The sequence below is a fragment of the Schistocerca piceifrons genome, chromosome 2 (genome assembly GCF_021461385.2).
Source record: "Schistocerca piceifrons isolate TAMUIC-IGC-003096 chromosome 2, iqSchPice1.1, whole genome shotgun sequence".
Taxonomy (NCBI): Eukaryota; Metazoa; Arthropoda; class Insecta; order Orthoptera; family Acrididae; genus Schistocerca; species Schistocerca piceifrons.
In genome coordinates, this window is record NC_060139.1 from 832,892,451 (window position 1) to 832,911,574 (window position 19,124).

Below are 19,124 nucleotides of genomic sequence, written 5' to 3' on the forward strand. Positions count from 1 at the left end.
GTATAATCTATAAATTTGTAAGTGTTGTAAACTTAGTATAATTAATTTTATTTTGAGTACTATCATAGGCACATGACAGTTATTTATTGGTATTCCTGTATTTCCTTTGGAATATTTAGTTTATCTTGACTCCTGTATATATTACACATCCTTAACATGTGAAACAAAAATGTTCTTTTAATTGAATGTGCTGTTGTTTAGCTGATATCTTGTTTACATTGTTGTTGTTGTTGTTGTTGTGGTCTTCAGTCCTGAGACTGGTTTGATGCAGCTCTCCATGCTAATCTATCCTGTGCATCTCCCAGTACCTACTGCAACCTACATCCTTCTGAATCTGCTTATTGTATTCATCTCTTGGTCTCCCTCTATGATTTTTACCCTCCACACTGCCCTCCAATGCTAAATTTGTGATCCCTTGATGCCGCAGGACATGTCCTACGAACCGATCCCTTCTTCTAGTCAAGTTGTGCCACAAACTTCTCTTCTCCCCAATACTATTCAATACCTCCTCATTAGTTATGTGATCTACCACCTAATCTTCAACATTCTTCTGTAGCACCACATTTCAAAAGCTTCTATTCTCTTCTTGTCCAACCTATTTATTGTCCATGTTTCACTTCCATACATGGCTACACTCCATACAAATACTTTCAGAAATGACTTCCTGACACTTAAATCTATACTCGATGTTAAAAAATTTCTCTTCTTCAGAAACGCTTTCCTTGCCATTGCCGTCTACATTTTATATCCTCTCTACTTCGACCATCATCAGTTATTTTGCTCCCCAAATAGCAAAACTCCTTTACTACTTTAAGTGCCTCATTTCCTAATCTAATTCCCTCAGCATCACCCGACTTAATTCGACTACATTCCATTATCCTCGTTTTGCTTTTGTTGATGTTCATCTTATATCCTCCTTTCAAGACACTGTCCATTCCGTTCAACTGCTCTTCCAAGTCCTTTGCTGTCTCTGACAGAATTACAATGTCATCGGCAAACCTCAAAGTTTTTATTTCTTCTCCCTGGATTTTAATACCTACTCCAAATTTTTCTTCTGTTTCCTTTACTGCTTGCTCAATATACAGATTGAATAACATTGGGGATAGGCTACAACCCTGTCTCACTCCCTTCCCAACCACTGCTTCCCTTTCATGCCCCTCGACTCTTATAACTGCCATCTGCTTTCTGTACAAATTGTAAATAGCCTTTCGCTCCCTGTATTTTACCCCTGCCACATTTAGAATTTGAAAAAGAGTATTCCAGTCAACATTGTCAAAAGCTTTCTCTAAGTCTACAAATGCTAGAAACGTAGGTTTGCCTTTCCTTAGTCTTCCTTCTAAGATAAGTCGTAAGGTCAGTATTGCCTCACATGTTCCAACATTTCTACGGAATCCAAACTGATCTTCCCCGAGGTTGGCTTCTACCAGTTTTTCCATTTGTCTGTAAATAATTCGCGTTAGTATTTTGCAGCCATGACTTATTAAACTGATAGTTCAGTAATTTTCACATCTGTCAACACCTGCTTTCTTTGGGATTGGAATTATTATATTCTTCCTGAAGTCTGAGGGTATTTCACCTGTCTCGTACATCTTGCTCACCAGATGGTAGAGTTTTGTCATGACTGGCTCTCCCACGGCCGTCAGTAGTTCTAATGGAATGTTGTCTACTCCCAGGGCCTTGTTTCGACTCAGGTCTTTCAGTGCTCTGTCAAACTCTTCACGCAGTATCTTATTTCCCATTTCGTCTTCATCTACTTCCTCCTCCATTTCCATAATATTGTCCTCAAGTACATCGCCCTTGTATAAACCCTCTATATACTCCTTCCACCTTTCTGCTTTCCCCTCTCTGCTTAGAACTGGGTTTCCATCTGAGCTCTTGATGTTCATACAAGTGGCTCTCTTTTCTCCAAAGGTCTCTTTAATTTTCCTGTAGGCTGTATATATCTTACCCCTAGTGAGATAAGCCTCTACATCCTTACATTTGTCCTCTAGCCATGCCTGCTTAGCCATTTTGCGCTTCCTGTCGATCTCATTTTTGAGACGTTTGTATTCCTTTTTGCCTGCTTCATTTACTGCATTTTTATATTTTCTCCTGTCATCAATTAAATTCAATATTTCTTCTGTTACCCAAAGATTTCTACTAGCCCTCGTCTTTTTACCTACTTGATCCTCTGCTGCCTTCACTACTTCATCCTTCAGAGCTACCTATTTGTCTTCTACTGTATTTCTTACCCCCATTCCTGTCAATTGTTCCCTTACGCACTCCTTCAAACTCTGTACAACCTCTGGTTCTTTCAGTTTATCCAGGTCTCATCTCCTTAAATTCCCACCTTTTTGCAGTTTCTTCAGTTTTAATCTACAGTTCATAACCAATAGATTGTGGTCAGAGTCCACATCTGCCCTTGGAAATGTCCTACAATTTAAAACCTCGTTCCTAAATCTCTGTCTTACCATTATATAATCTATCTGATACCTTTTAGTATCTCCAGGATTCTTCCATGTATACAACCTTCTTTTATGATTCTTGAACCAAGTGTTAGCTATGATTAAGTTATGCTCTGTGCAAAATTCTACCAGACGGCTTCCTCTTTTATTTCTTAGCCCCAATCCATATTCACCTACTATCTTTCCTTCTCTCCCTTTTCCTACTGTCGATTTCCAGTCACCCATGACTATTAAATTTTCGTCTCCCTTCACTACCTGAATAATTTCTTTTATCTCATCACACATTTCTTCAATTTCTTCGTCATCTGCAGAGCTAGTTGGCATATAAACTTGTACTACTGTAGTAGGCATGGGCTTCGTGTCTGTCTTGGCCACTATAATACGTTCATTATGCTGTTTGTAGTAGCTTACCCGCACTCCTATTTTTTTATTCATTATTAAACCTACTCCTGCATTACCCCTATTTGATTTTGTATTTATAACCCTGTATTCACCTGACCAGAAGTCTTGTTCCTCCTGCCACCGAACTTCACTAATTCCCACTATATCTAACTTTAACCTATCCATGTCCCTTTTTAAATTTTCTAAACTACCTGCCCGATTAAGGGATCTGACATTCCACGCTCCGATCCGTAGAATGCTAGTTTTCTTTCTCCTGATAACGACGTCCTCCTGAGTAGTCCCCGCCCGGAGATCCGAATGGGGGCCTATTTTACCTGTGGACTATTTTACCCAAGAGGACGCCATCATCATTTAACCATTCAGTAAAGCTGCATGCCCTCGGGAAAAATTACAGCTGTAGTTTCCCCTTGCTTTCAGCCATTCGCAGTACCACAACAGCAAGGCCGTTTTGGTTAATGTTACAAGGCCAGATCAGTCAATCATCCAGACTGTTGCCCCTGCAACTACTGAAAAGGCTGCTGCCCCTCTTCAGGAACCACACTTTTGTCTGGCCTCTCAACAGATACCCCTCCGTTGTGGTTGCACCTATGGTACGGCAATCTGTATCGTTGAGGCACGCAAGCCTCCCCACCAACGGCAAGGTCCATGGTTCATGGGGGGGGATTTACATTGTATCTTTTTATTTATGTAAGATATATTTCAGCTGTGTACAATCTGACACATTCCATATCATAAATATATTACTCATCCTTAACATGTGAAACACAATTTTCAGATAGTTGATTCTGCTATGGTTTAGTTTATTTTTATTTACATTGTATCTTTCTACTGTATTTATACAAGTTATATTTGAACTATGTAGAATCTGACACATTCCATATCCTTGCGGTTCACTCGCTACAAGGATCTATGGAACATGAAATGAAATAAATAAATCTTAGTTGCCGAAGGACAAACACCAGTAGCCATTCATTAGAGAAGAAAAAATTTGTATGGGGCTGCATGTCTGTCGGAAACCACCATTGTGGAAGGTGCACCAAGTTCTGTGCTGCTGGTTTATGATCACACAAATCCCCATATCACAAATGTTGTCACTCAGAAGTTATGCCAACTCAAGTGGGAGACATTTGAGCACCCACCCTGTAGTCCTGATCTCTCTCTATGTGATTATCACACATTCAGTTCCTTAACAAAGGCCTTGAAGGGTTGACGATTCCAGTCACACTGGGATACACAGCAGGCAGTAATGGACCTCTTCACATAGTGGGATACGGCACCTTAGTTGGATGATTACCTTAATTCTTAAAGCTTTTTTATCTGATTGGAATACCAATTCTGGAATGTACGGCCTTTGAATGGAAACTTTTTGATTACTCCATATATCATTTTTAATGGAGAAAATTTAGCTATGTTAAAAGAGAAAAATACTGTTCTTTTTACATTGTTTGACACTTTGATGTGTTTTTATGTGTATGTATTTTCACAAGCTAATAAAAGTTTTTGTCTTGTCGACACATTTCAGCTGTGTGAAAATTTACCATATAACTTTTTCAGAAACAATAATTATTAATTTTTCTTTGGTCATCAATAAACTCTACTATTATAGCTAGTTCCTTAATGCTGCTGCTATATTCTGACATTGACTGACAGTATCTCATAACCTCACTTTCACCATCAGTACTGTGCTAAGCTTGAGATGTTATCCTAGCATCTGTGTAAACACACCACCATTTTAACATAATGTTCACTTCCATGAATCAGATTTATTCTAATAAAATGTCAGAATTATTTGACCGGTGTACACTACAAAGAAGTACATGATACTGATGCCGTACTGCAACATCCCAGGTGGAATACAAACAACAGGATTATGGATAACGACTCAGTGTATAGTTGATGTGTTGAGTAGTAAACAGGTTCCGAAACCAGATTTGGCCCTTAGATTTAGGAAAAATCCTGTTTTATAGCTCTAAAGGAGGACGTTTCCATAAAGCTAAGTACCAAATATTGTTTATAAGTCTGTCCACTAATCAGTGCATCAATTATGTTATGAGTGATTATCTTTATTCATTCCATTGATAGAAGTAAGTGATATATTTACTTACTACATAAAATAAACGAAAGACAACCCCTCACTATAGCTGACTGATGGGTGGCACACACAAACTCACAACAGTGAACAGTATTTATACTGACTTTTAAGCTATTGCTCTTTTACTAGTGGAAGTACACACTTTCACACAGACACACAACCCCACAGACACCTAAACGCACACAACCATAGCCTTGGTGAGACTGACTGTCGATTATCAATTGCAGTTGCTTGGGCAGATGGAGGTGAGAAGGTGTAGGGAAGGGCACGCGACGCAAGAAGGAGGCAGCGGGATAGTCTGAGGTAGGTCTTTCAACAGATGATTCGGTGGTTGCGTAACAAGACAGAAGGAATGGAGTATATGGAGCATATCTGAGTTAGAGAGCATATCAGAGGTAGAGAGTGGGAGAGGGGGGACGGGAGGGGAAGAAAGGAGAGGAATATGGAGATGAGAGAGGTAGGTAGGGAGGAGATAAAGGGAGAGGGGTGGGAAAGGGGGAGGGAGAAAGAGGAGGAGGGGAAGTGGGTTATGTCATTACCCCTTCCTCTCCACATTTGTCCTTGCCTACCCCCTCCCTACCACTATCTGCTAAGGCAGCTGCTCTCATTGTGTTCATTTGCTTTGAAATATACATGAGTAAGCGGCAGTCCTATAGTTTTTCAGAGTCAACATGAAAATTCAAAGCTGTATTATATGCTGAATATTCAACAAGATGATTCCCATTTATCACTTCAGCTGATTTACAGTTGGTACAGTTGTTTACAAGTGATGCATTGCCACTTGGTGTTGCAGCTGAGTCGTGGCAGCCCCTTACCAGACAGATTTCTTGTCACGTGTCAGAACTTATGTGAACTGGTGACAGTATGATATTTAGCAGAAGAGCTTTGTTGATTTTTTTTCCTACACTTCCCTACCAACCCTAATGAACATACTTGTAAACTGTCATACTTCTGATTACAGGCATGAATCAAGGATATGGTGGCTATGCTGGACAAGGTGCTCCTCAAATGGTGACTCAGCAGCAGTTGATGGGCCAGCAGCCACAAGGAATGATGGCAGGATTCCAGGGTGGAGGCTTTGTAACACAGCAGCAGCAGCAACCACAACAGCCGCAACAGGCCCAGCAACAACCTCCACAGTCTATGATAGCTGGGCAGCGCACTGCTGCCGATTACATGACTGGTCCACAGAGTGCCCTCGCTGCACAACAACAGAGAGCTCTTGGGCAACCAAATGCACGCCCTCCTTATCTGCAGGTATGCATCATATGAAAATCGTATATACTGGCTTTACAGTAGTGATGAAAATTCCAGGTTGAGAAGAATATACCAAAATGACAAAAAGCGAAAATTCTCTTGCAGATGAATCATTTGTGGCGCATAAGCACACTTATTAAAGGTTGTACAAACTCATTAGATTCTGAGCCTTGACTGATCTTCTTTCTACTTTTAATACACACTTAAGTGCTTGCGTGAACACGTACATACAGATATGCTCACATGCACAGTTGGTACCACCTTCCACTCTCATTCTCTCACAAATACTGTTTGATGGAAAGTGATGGAGGACATACTCTTTAGAAATCACTTGCCAATCTGGCAGCCTTCCTGAAAGAGCATAACCTGAAAGCAGACTGCCCAAATGTATCCTGAGTAAGGAAATTGGGGCTGTTCACAACCAACTGGTTGCATTTGAATAGCAATACAGTCATAAAGCTTGTGCAGAACCTGTTGAAAGTTTACTCCACTAGGTTGCCGAGCCATCAACACTGAAAACTTTGGAACATTGTAGAAGAAAGCCTGTCTTGTGCTGGAATGAGCAGTGCTGCTCTGCAATAACAGAGAAGCAGGGAGCTCCCCTCTAAGCAGTTTGGCACTATTGGAGGTGGCTATACAAGATTCGTTTCTGTGCATATATCATCTTAAAGGTCCTTTTGTATCTCCCCAGGTGTATGACATTACTCAGTAATCATGTTTTGCTTCATTATAAAGGGCTCCTGTTGTCTCCTCCTCTAGCTACTGGGATCCTTGTATCACAAAGTGCTATTATGGATGCAGAGTTGGGAATCAGTCTGCAGACAAGTTCCCTCGGAAGAAGATCACCACCAGCTTAGTGCTGTGAGTTTACACCACTGATAAAAATGTTATTTAGCTTTGTTATTTTATGTCAGGAATTGGGAAAGGGGGTTTGGTTCATAAACTCAGCAAATTACTGTCCAGCAATTGTGTGCAATTGCACCATGATGTCTAGTTGTGATTTCATAGAAAAGTTCAGTACTATTTAATAAAAGTATTGGAATGCAGTAAGTAAAATTCAGTCAGTGGTGTACTTCGCGAAATATTAACATTGATGACCCATGCCCCAAATTAATAAATATCAAAGATCCAGAATGTGGAATCAGCACATAACTTTATAAAGCACACCACCTCATTCAAAACAATAATACGAGGTAGTGCTTAAACTGCATGTCAGCTGATCATCATTCTGTCTCTTAAGTCCCGCTACATGGAATAGTCTACCACCATAGCAGTGCAGCATGCCATGGCCCAGGATTAGATTCCAGATCATGAAACAAAAGTCATATAGTTCTGTTGCCTATGACTGCACGTGAATAACTGACCTAGGTCTGCTGGACAAGAATGCTTTCATACTCTCTCTCTCTATTTGTACAGAGAAGCTTTTAATGTACAAACTGGGAGTATGTAAATCATATGGTTGCCTGGTATGTGTATTATTGTCTCTGCTGTGTAAGTGGAGTGTTTGAGGCTTGTCATAGTATAATTCCGAATCACATGTTCAAACCGTACTACCATTTGATTTGATTCTGCAATACATAGTTAATCTTGTTGAGATCTTCAATTTAAGGTATTTCGTTGCTCTTTAGCTTCATGAGTTTAGCAGCTGTGACGTTAATTTTATTGGCTATTGCCTGTCTGATTAGATACATTGTAACTTTTATAATTTTCGTCATACAGTTGAGGGGGTCACACCGTGGTTCAGGTCGAAAAAAATTGATTTTCAGTTTTCATCATATTTCAATAGATTAAGGTTTTATTTAAGTACTCTGAAAAGGATTTTGCTGAAAAAAAATTTTTTTTAGCATTTTCCTACCAAGTGTGTTTATGTGCCGCGCCCACTTTTCTGCATATATTTTAGATCTTTATATCACCTACATTGCACGTTAGGGATTTTCTTTTTTACTCCCGAGTGTGTTGGCTATCTTTGGAATGCAACAGTCGGTATTCTTTTGTTTCTGCTGTTTGTAAGCAACACGCTTTCAAACACACGGTCAGTTTTGTTCATGTGTGATTGCGAGTAGTTGTTATGCTTACATTTGCAGTGCTTGTTTGTGTGTGTTTTGTTGTGTTTATTGAAGATAATGAAACGTAAAGCCATTTTCAAGAAACGACAATTTAGAGGAAACTAGTTTAGAAAGCTTTCTGTACAAGATGTTATGTCACCTGGCAATTATGTTTCTAATTGTAATTATTCAACAAGTGCATCATCAAAAAAGTTCTCACCATTTCAATAGAGTTACAATGAATTTACTGTAAGTGACAAGGGGTGCAGTAATGTTGTTATAAATTTGAGAATATTATCAGATGTAATTTCTAAATTTGTGCAATGTAGACAATGTGGTGAGGCACAGAGTGTGAAAATTTGTGAGAGTGCCAGTGGGAGAAGAGGCCTAGCAATTGCTTTGGATTTAATTTGCACTAAATGCTCAGCTGTGATTTCATTTATGGGTTCTTCAAAACCAGATGCAAGTGGCCTTTATGAAATCAATACTAGATTAGTTTATGCCTTACGATCCACTGGCAAGGGCATGGCTGCATGGAGAACACTTTGTTCAGTGATGAACTTACATCAACCACCAAATAAATTTGAAAAACTGACTGCAATATTAGAGAAAGCTGTATGTGAGGTCAGTGAGGAATGCATGAAACTGGCTGCTAGGGAAGCAGTGGAAGAAAATGATGGATGTTCAGATGTTGCAGTTGCACTTGATGGAAGTTGGCGGAAAAGAGGACATACTTCTTTGACTGGAGTAGCAACTGTCACGAGTGTAGACACCGCTAAAGTGTTAGATGTGGAGATAATGTCTAAATATTGCAAATGTTGTAAAGTCGATGAACATAAAGAACACAACTGTGTGGCTAATTTTAGAGGAAGTTCATGGAGTACAACAAATATTTCATCGCTCTGTAGAAACAGGAAGCACATGGTACACCAAATATTTTGGCGATGGTGACAGTAAGGCATACAACAATGTGGTGAACTCTAAGCCACATGGAGATGCCATTATTAGCAAAATAGAATGTGTAGGCCATGTTCAAAAACGTTTGGGAACAAGGCTGATATGAGAGGAAAAAAATAGATGATGGAAAATTGTTGACTGCACAGGGTCAGTTAACTAAAACTGAAATAGAAAACTTGCAGTTATACTATGGGCAGGCAATTAGGAGAAATAAAGAAAATCTGGAGGCAATGAAGAGAGATGTTTGGGCCATTTTCTTCCATAAGTCCTCTACTGATGTTAAGCCATGTCATGGATTGTGTCCATCAGAAGAAAATTCGTGGTGCAAATACAATAGGGCTCAGGCAACTGGAGAATCTTACTCTCATCAGCATTCTCTTCCTGCTGCTGTTATTACAGCAATTAAACCTCTTTTCAGACACTTGGCTCATCCTGACCTTCTAAGGAAATGTCTCCGTAGGGAGACACAGAACCCAAATGAATGTTTCAACTGCATAATTTGGAACTGCCTTCCTAAAACTGTATTTGTAGGCATGCATACAATGAAACTAGGAGTTCATGATGCTGTTATTACATTCAATTGTGGTAATATTGGAAAGTGTTGGGTACTGGAAAAGTTGGGAATTAATCCTGGTGAAAATATGATTACTGGGCTGCAACATTGTGATAAAATGAGGATAACCGATGCAGGCAGGTCTGCATCTAATATGGCCAAGAAAGCAAGACAAACATCCAGGAAGGTGAAAAAGAATCTGGAAGACCTGCTAGAGGCCAAAGAAGGACCATCATATGCAGCAGGACACTTTTAATTAACTGTAAGTAACAAATTTCAAAAGTTTTTTCTTTAAAGTCAATTTCCCACAGACTAAAATTTTCAGTACATATGCCCCATTATATCAGAAACTATCATAGATGAATGAATGAAATTTTCAGAGACTCTGCATAACATAAAAAGCCCCCATTAGGAAGTTCACAAAAAAAATATTTTCTGCAGAAAAAACTTTATATTTTTTGTTAGTAAATTTAAAAAAAGAATTCCTTAAAAACTATAAAATGGTTAAAGTAGATTTTAGTACAATTGACTCTGTTAGCACCATGTAACATATAGTAAAAATTTTAAGGTCCTGCATCAAATAGTTTTTTTTCAGAAATGGGTCATATACTTGCCTAAATTAACACGGGTTAGATAGGCAGGGTGTGGTCCCCTGAAATGGTTTATATTGCTGTACTTGTCTTTGTGTTTCTTGGACTGTGTGCATTGAATGTGGCATAAATAACTAATGGAAAAAATTGCAGCACCAAGAAGGAGTTGTGTGACATAAATGACACTTGGCAGACGTGTTTCTGCATCTGAAAGATGGTTTCTGTTTAAATTTCATGCGAGTCGATTAAGAGTGACACTATTAGCACCACTGTGAAGATGCATATCATGTCTGTTTTTTAAATACACACTGTAACAGTCATCAGTGTTAGTTACCTTTGTGACTGGACATGGTGAGTTGATGTTAGTCAGCAGTGCCTTTAAGGAGACAAAGACACCATTATCAACTCCTTATTGAGTTTGAACAAGGTCGTGTAATAGGGTTACGAGAAACTGAATGTTCCTTTTGTGATATTGCAGAAAGACTTGGCAGTAATATAGCCACTGTACATGATTGCTGGCAGTGGTGGTCATGAGAATGTATGGCCGCAAGAAGACTGGGCTCTGGACAGCCACATGGCACTACCGAGAGTGAAGACCACTGTGTTTGGTGTGTGGCTACAGCATATTGTACTGCATCTGCTGCCAGAGTTTGAGCAGCAGTTGGCATGACAGTGACACAATGAACTGTTACAAATGGGTTACTTCAAGAGCAGCTTCAAGCTAGACTCCCTGTACCATGCATAAAACTGACCTCAAACCACCATCGTTTGTGATGTCAAGCGAGAGCATGTTGGAGGGCAGGGTGGAGGTCTGTCTTGTGTTCTATTGTAAGTTCAGTGCCAGTTATGGCTGTGTTGGTTAGGAGGAGGTCCTCCAACCAACCTGTCTATGCGCTAGATACACTGGACCTACACCTGAAATTATGGTGTGGGATGTGATTTGTATGACAGCAGGAGCACTCTTGTGGTTATCCCTGCACCCTGACTGCAAATTTGTCACCAGTCTGGTGATTCAACCTGTTGTGCCACCATTCATGACCAGCATTCGAGGGTTTTTTTCCAACAGGATAATACTCACCCACGTACTGCTGTTATAACCCAAAATGCTCTGCAGAGTGTTGACATGTCGCCTTGGCCTGCTCAATTACCAGATCTGCCTCCACTCGTGCACATAAGGGACATTGTCAGATGACGACTCCAGATCATCCCCAAATAGCATTAACTGTCCTTTTCTTGAACAACCAAATGCAACAGGTAAGGAACTCTATCCCACAAACTGACACCTGGCACCAACATCTGGCAATGTTAATCACTTAAATATGGCCTTTACAAATGTCTGCTTGTGTCTGTGTATGTGCGGTTGGATATGGGTGTGTATGTGAGTGTATACCTGTCCTTTTTTCCCCCTAAGGTAAGTCTTTCCCCTCCTGGGATTGGAATGACTCCTTACCCTCTCCCTTAAAACCCACATCCTTTCGTCTTTCCCTCTCCTTCCCTCTTTCCTGATGAAGCAACCGTTGGTTGCGAAAGCTTGAATTTTGTGTGTATGTTTGTGTTTGTTTGTATGTCTATCGACCTGCCAGCACTTTCGTTTGGTAAGTCACATCATCTTTGTTTTTAGATATATTTTTCCCACGTGGAATGTTTCCCTCCATTATATCCATACTTAAATATGTTACCTAGACAAAAGAGTTTCTGATGTTTCATTAATGTAGAACATTAATTATTTTTTGGTGTTGTGATTTTTTTTCCATCAGTGTATATACACCAGTAATAAATCTTTCTTTTGATATGTATGTGTGTTTATACTTTCACAGGTATGATTCTGAAAAGAGATTCAATAATTGTGTAGCTGTTTGATTGCCATTCATCTGCAGTGACACCGATTTTTGTGTTTCCTCATAGTAAGGTTCCATAAATGTATTTATTGCTGGTAAAGTTACAAAATTCAAGAGCTTGCATGTCACTCTACTGTTCCTGATATGCTGTGTTTTCAAATATCTTTCCTGGAAATGGAAGTGACCAACGAATATTGGTTTCAAAACGACAACCAAAATTTTGTGATCAGAGCATTATGCATGGGAAAGAGTTTATGTCACATGAAGGAGTGAGCTTCATTGACAAGTTTTTCACCTGTGAAGAATGTTTGGCAGGTAAACAACATCGCTTGCCCTTCCCTGTCAGTTCGTCAAGAGCTAATGCCATGCTGGTTCATGCAGATATCCGTAGACCCATGGAGGTGCATTTGCATGGAGGAGCAAGATATTTTTTGCTTTTGAAGGATGACTATTCTGGTTATCATAAAGTATTCGTAATGAAACAGAAGAATGAAGTTAAAGATTTGATTAGGTCTTTCACTACAAAAACTGAGTGATAATGGAGTGGAGTTTATGAATACTGACTTGGTAGATTTTTGAGTGAGAATGGCATAATCCATCTAAGAAGTGTTGTGTGCATACCATAGCAAAATAGTAGAGCCGAAAGGGAAATGTGCACCTTGGTTGAAGCTGCTCGTTCAGTGATTTTAGGAATAGCCAAACATTTCTGTGCTCGAGCAGTCAACACAGTGGCTTATGTACTAAATTGAACTGGTCCAAGTCCTGTAGAAGATAAAATTCCTTTTGAAGCTTTCAATGGCAGAGAATTACCCGTAGCATATTTGAAAATATTTGGAACTTGTGTGCCTGTCCTTGTATCAAAAGAAAAGAGTCTGAAACTAGACCCCAAAAACAAGATAGTATGTTTATGGGTTATGATAATGATGTGAATGGTACAGAATATTTATACCTTCCACAAAGAGGACTGAGGTGCGTCGAGATGTAGTTTTCTTGGCACCAGCAGTACCCGAAGGGAGAAGAAAACTGATCTTCATGTAAAAGAATCAGATACTATTTGTTGTGATGAAGAGAACATAGATAAAGCTTCAGATTCAGAGAAACAGAAAGATGAAATGAGGACTGGAGTGATGGGGCAAAATGCAAATCGGCCCGGAGAAGAACAAGAAATCAGTGAAGACAGAGACATGTCTTTTGAGGATGCAGAAAAAGATGCAGTTTTTGATGACAAGAAGACATACCCAGGAGGAAAATTCAACACATGATTACTTGGAGGATTATTAGCTGGGCCTGTTGACAGCAGTGAATAATAAAGACCCCAGTGCCTATGCTGAAGCAGTGTCTTGTAGTGAAGCTAAAAATTGGAAAGATGCCATAGCAAGAGAGCTGAAAGCCCTGGAAGAAAACAACACATGGAATGGTGTACATAAGCCAAATGAGTGTGATGTTATTGACACAAAGTGGGTTTTTAGGCAAAAAAGGGATGAAAAAGGTAATGTTGTTTCTTATAAAGCTCATCTTGTAGCAAAAGGTTTCCATCGAAGCTTCCAGTACAAAACTAACTTCAGTGAGGCCTTTTCTGGTTTTTTTGTAATGAGAATAACTTTCCCATCTATCAACTGGATGTTTGTAGTGCATTTGTCTGTAGAGAGGTAGTTGGAGACTTTTTTGTTAATCTACCTACTGGATGTTGCAGTAAAATTAATGTTAAAGTTTGTGAACTTAAAAAGGCCCTGTATGATTTAAAGGACTCACCCAAAAATTGGAATGTTTAAATTTCACACAGTAATAACTGGCGTAGGATTTGTAAGAACTGGTTTTGAGTATTACTTGGATGTTAAAACAGAAAATCACCATAAAGCATACATACTTGTCTACATTGACGATCAGCTGATAGCTTCAACTTCCCAGAGTGAAATTGACAATTTAAAGCTGTTGTTCAGTGATAACTTTAAAATGAAAGATTTGGGCATGATTAGTAACTGTTTGGGACTGAATATTGTTCACAATTTAAGGGAAGGTACTATTACTATTTGCCAAAATACATATCTTGAAAAAGTGTTGAAAGCTTTTGATACGTTTGAATGTAATTCTGTTTAAACTCCATGGAGGAAAATTTTGCTCACAGTTTATTAAAAAGAGAAAAACCTGAAGATGAAGACATTGAGAATAAGGTGTAGAAAATTAATAGGGTCACTGATTTATGCTGTGTTAGGCTCCAGACCAGATGCTTGTGTAGTTATATGCGTTCTAAGCAGGTACTAGGCTCCACACCAGATACTTGTGTAGTTATATGTGTTCTAAGCAGGTACCAATCATGTGCAAGCCTGGTTTTATGGATTGTTTTGAAACGTGTCTTGCATTACACTAAGTGAACCCTAAAACTGAGTCTGTCATATGCTAGGGAAGAAAAGTGTACTGATCCTATTATTGGTTATGTAGACTCTGATTGGGCTGGTGACAGAGTAGACAGGAAGTCCACAAGTGGCTATCTTTCCAAAGTTTTGGGTTGTAGTGTTTCATGGGCATCTAATAAGCAACCCACAGTGTCTCTGTCATCAACAGAATCTGAATTTGTAGCCTTAAGCATGGTAACTAGTGAAGCCTTTGGCTCAGCAATTTGTATCATAGTCTTTCTGGCAGTCAAAGAGCTGTTGTACTTTATGAAGACAATATGCCAGTAATAAGCCTTTGCAAGAACCCACAGTTCTGTCATAAACTAAAGCTTATAGATGCAAAAATTTTATTTGTGAGAGAGAAAGTTTTTACTAAGAAAATTATTTTAAAGCACATTAACACAAATGGCCAACAAGCTGATGTTCTAACAAAGCCCCAAGGTCAAAATAAAATTTGAAAAATTTAGAGCCTTGTTAGGACTTACTTAGAGCTAAGAATTTGTTGTTGTAACACTGATAATTAACAAAAGAGGGAGGGTGTTAATGGTACAGCATTAATGTTATCTTAAAGAAGCAACACTGTTTTTCTTTGATTTGTGTTATCTTCCATTCTGTAGATGCTTTGGCTTTTGCTGGTTATTCTGTGTGTGTATCGTTGTCTGCCTTCAGTTGTAAGATGTTACACATTACTATTAACTCTGCACAAACAGGCTTATTTTCATGCTTCATTTACTGCACCAAATCACATACCCCTTGAAGCTTATAGCTGTGTTAAATTGCAGTCAGTGTGTTCTCCGTACCTTAAAATGCTGGGATCAGTTGAATGATGAAGACATCAGATCTCTTACTGAGCCTTATTGAACTAGCTCCACATGTAACCTGTATGCAAAGGGCAAGGGAGCTACTGTTAAACCTCTACTGGCATCTAGCATATCTGCAGATCACCCAAGCCCATTTGGGACTCTAGTAAAGAACCATCTGACCAAACGGGCTGGCAAATATCAAAGTTCCTTATTGATAAGATACAGGGTCACTTTAGATTTTCTGGAGTGTAGATTTTTTTCTGCATATCACGCTCAGTGTTTAAGATAAAATTTTATGATATTTTAAGTAATTGCTATAATTTGGAGATAGATCAGTTCAACTGACTATGGTCTTAGTATTCACCTACCTGATGAATGCACTGTACTTAACATTAAACAATACATATGGTATCAGAGCTTATCACATGTGATCAGATGTGAAAACTGCTCATCCAATCAGATTCCCCGAGTCCATGGTAACAAGCTCCAGATTCATAAATCCATATTTTATCACCTGTTATGAAATGCTTCAAAAGTTCATCATTGTTGGCTTAATCAAGTGACTCCTGAGGAGTACCCATTGCAGCTGTAGACAGCAGGTTAAGTCTATTCCTCTGCTGCAAAGTAGGGAAGGTTCAGCCACTTTTCTGAGTGCCGGGCCATATGGAAATCTGGTGTAATTAACCAGCAGATATCACAGAAAGGAGGTATGGGTTCTAAACTGCATAGGTCACTATGCAACTCACTCTTGACTATGATACTGTTTTTGAGGAAATTTGTTTTGTTCTTCAGTGTTTCTTTTCAACCTTTATGCAGTGTAGCTAAAAAAGGATTTTTTGTGAGAGCAATACTGCAGATTCATAAATCCATGATTCATCACCCATTATGAATTGTTTCAAAAGTTCTTCATCATGGTTGGCATAATCTAGTGATTTCTGAGTAGCTTGCATCAGAAAGAGGGAGGGTAAAAATGATACAAGAAAAGTCAAAAGAAATTTTAAATAATCATTAAATATTTTTTCTGAGGTGAGAGGAGGTCACATCTTTCTGGGCTGGTGCAGAGTTACATGGCCTAAGCAGTTTGAAATTATGGAAAATTGAAAAGAAAATTGTGGAGAATTCATAGCTCAAAGATAAATGGAGATCAGTTTAGTCAGAAATAGTGCGCATCTTTTTTGAAAGGGAAGAATGAAGAGAGTAGTGCAGTGAGGGATATTTAGAGAAGTAGGGAGAAAAGGTGACGTGGGGTCCATAAGCAAACGAGAAAAGTTTAAATGTGAAAAATAAACACGGTGTCAACTAACAAACTCGTGAATATGCTTTAACCACTCAACCACATCCCTCAGTGGGAAAGGAACTTGCAGTGTGGACAGTATGAAAACCAAATATCAATGAAGACAGATAATTACTTACTGTGAACAAAGGTGGTCTTGAGCAACAATGAGCATCTTTAAAAATGACTTTTCTTTAACAGCCAATCTTTCAGACAATTCAGGATGGAAGAATGACAATATTATGAAAAGGATACATTGCTACTCACCATATAGCGGAGATGAGTAGCAACAGGAGCCACAAAAAGACTACCAAACATGTAAGCTTTCAGCGAGAAGGATCTCTCCTGAATTAAACAACATACACACACATATTCAGGCAAATGCAGCTCACACACATAATGTGCGTGTGATCTGTGTTTGCATGAATATATGTGTGTGTGTGTGTGTGTGTGTGTGTGTGTGTGTGTGTGTGTGTGTGTGTCTGTGTGTGTGTTGTCTAATTCTAATGAAGGCTTCTAGCTGAAAGTTTTCTTGTTTAGTAGTCTTTCTGTTGTACCTGTCTGCAACTCAACACCTGTGCTATATAGCGAGTAGCAATCTATACTTGTCATAATATCGAAGTTTATCATAATTCATTTAATCTGATAATTTAAATAATAGATAGTCCAAGATGGAAACGACAACAGTTTGGAAAGGAGAGATTGCTGCTCACCAAATGTGGGTGGCTTTGTGTCAAAGAAAGGGACAATGAAAAAGAATGCAAGAAATATTTCAGCTTTTAAAGTCCTTCTTCAGAAGTAGAACACACACACACACACACACACACACACACACACACACAAAGGCGGCTCTCACTTTCAGGGCCAATGTCACCAGGTATTAAAGCCGGAATAATATTTCTAGCATTCTTTTTTTGTGTCTATCTGCTCCTCTCTGTGGTTAGTAACACTTTAACTTGTTTTATTTTTTTGTATTGATGAAGAATCAGGCCCTTATATTTTTTGATAGCTATGGATTTAAAAAAAGAAATTATTGTTATTCGTTCTTACAGGCTCCAAATGTGACAATGACAACTATGGGTGGCCCAATGGCACAGCAGGCCCAAGCACAGGGACAACCAGCTCCTCCATATGGCCGGACCCCAGGTGGCCCTGGTGCAGCCCAGGGACCAGGACAACCACATCCTTCACAGCAACAGACTCAACAGTTCCAGCAGCAAGTGGTAAGCCATGCACATCATGTTGCTTATATTTGTGCTTTTAAATAACTATGCACCATGCAGCCAAAACTGTCCTGACAAACTACTGGAAAAATTCCATGAGTGTAAGGGAGTTGCATTGCATCAACATTTCACATGTGTTTTCTTTCAGAATGGGTCAGTTTAAATGACATATTACTGTGGAATTTTTAAAGTATATCATGATCACCTTTAACTGTAGAATTATTTATTTATAAAATGCACTATTGCAATTTTGGCCATGTGGCCATTATCAAATGGAGTATTGAAAAAGTGTACAGTAATGTACTTGATAATGGCCACATGGGTGAAATTGCAATAGTGGATTTTTTAAATAAATAATTTTACAGTCAAAGGGGACTGTGATGTCCAACATAAATGTTATTCACTGTCAACACCAACTATGAGAAGGTAATTACTTATTATGTAAATGAAGGCATCATAGCTGCAGATTTTGCATTGTGTCTGTTCTTTTGAACATGTCCACAAGGACAGACACCACACATTCACATAAGTTAATTACTGCCGAAGCCGTAGGTTTGATCATTCCATGAGAAAGATTACATAGGAGATAAACGAGTCCAAGTCCACTGCTACTGAAATTATTGCAGGATGGAGACATTAAGGAACCATTAATCTTATCATCTTTCTTGTATGTCAAAGAAATAAACATATAGGAATTGCTGAAACCTAAAACACACTGTATAAACTAATTAACAACTATGTGAAAAGGATAGATTGCTACTCACCACATAGAGGACCCATTAAGTCACACACAGGCACAATAAAAAGAATGTTACAGATATTCAGTTTTTGGACAAATTTCATTTCCAGAAGTAGAAAACCCCAGACACATCCACACAACCACTACTCACATACACATAGCTACCATTGTCACTGGCCGCCAAAGCTGTAAACCAATTGTCTGACATGCATTTCACTTATTGCAGAGGCTCTTGTTACATCTCAGTTACTGATGTCAGAGATAGAACGACCCATCAGTAATATATCAGTTTGGATATCAGAGAACATTTGGTTTTTAGCTGCTGGTCAGAAGGCACTTATTACAAGAATAAATGTGTGACATTTGCTTGGAGAGTGTGAACAATATTTTAATTTGTCAGTGGAGCAGTTGGATAAGGTTTCATAGAGTAATGAGTCACACAGTATATGATGTGGATGGCATTAATGTTTAATTGGTGGATGGTATGATTAACAACTGGGGGCTGGTAAACTGAC

At 38.9% G+C, this 19,124-nt stretch overlaps 1 protein-coding gene across 1 annotated transcript in view; it reads left to right on the forward strand.

Moving 5' to 3' along the window:
- LOC124774951 (mediator of RNA polymerase II transcription subunit 12) overlaps positions 1-19,124 on the forward strand; it is a 365,571-nt gene that overhangs the window by 334,548 nt on the left and 11,899 nt on the right. Inside the window, exons 39-40 of the mRNA XM_047249660.1 lie at positions 5,900-6,195; positions 17,700-17,870. Coding sequence (XP_047105616.1) covers positions 5,900-6,195; positions 17,700-17,870 — 467 coding nt within the window. The remainder of the gene's footprint in view (positions 1-5,899; positions 6,196-17,699; positions 17,871-19,124) is intronic.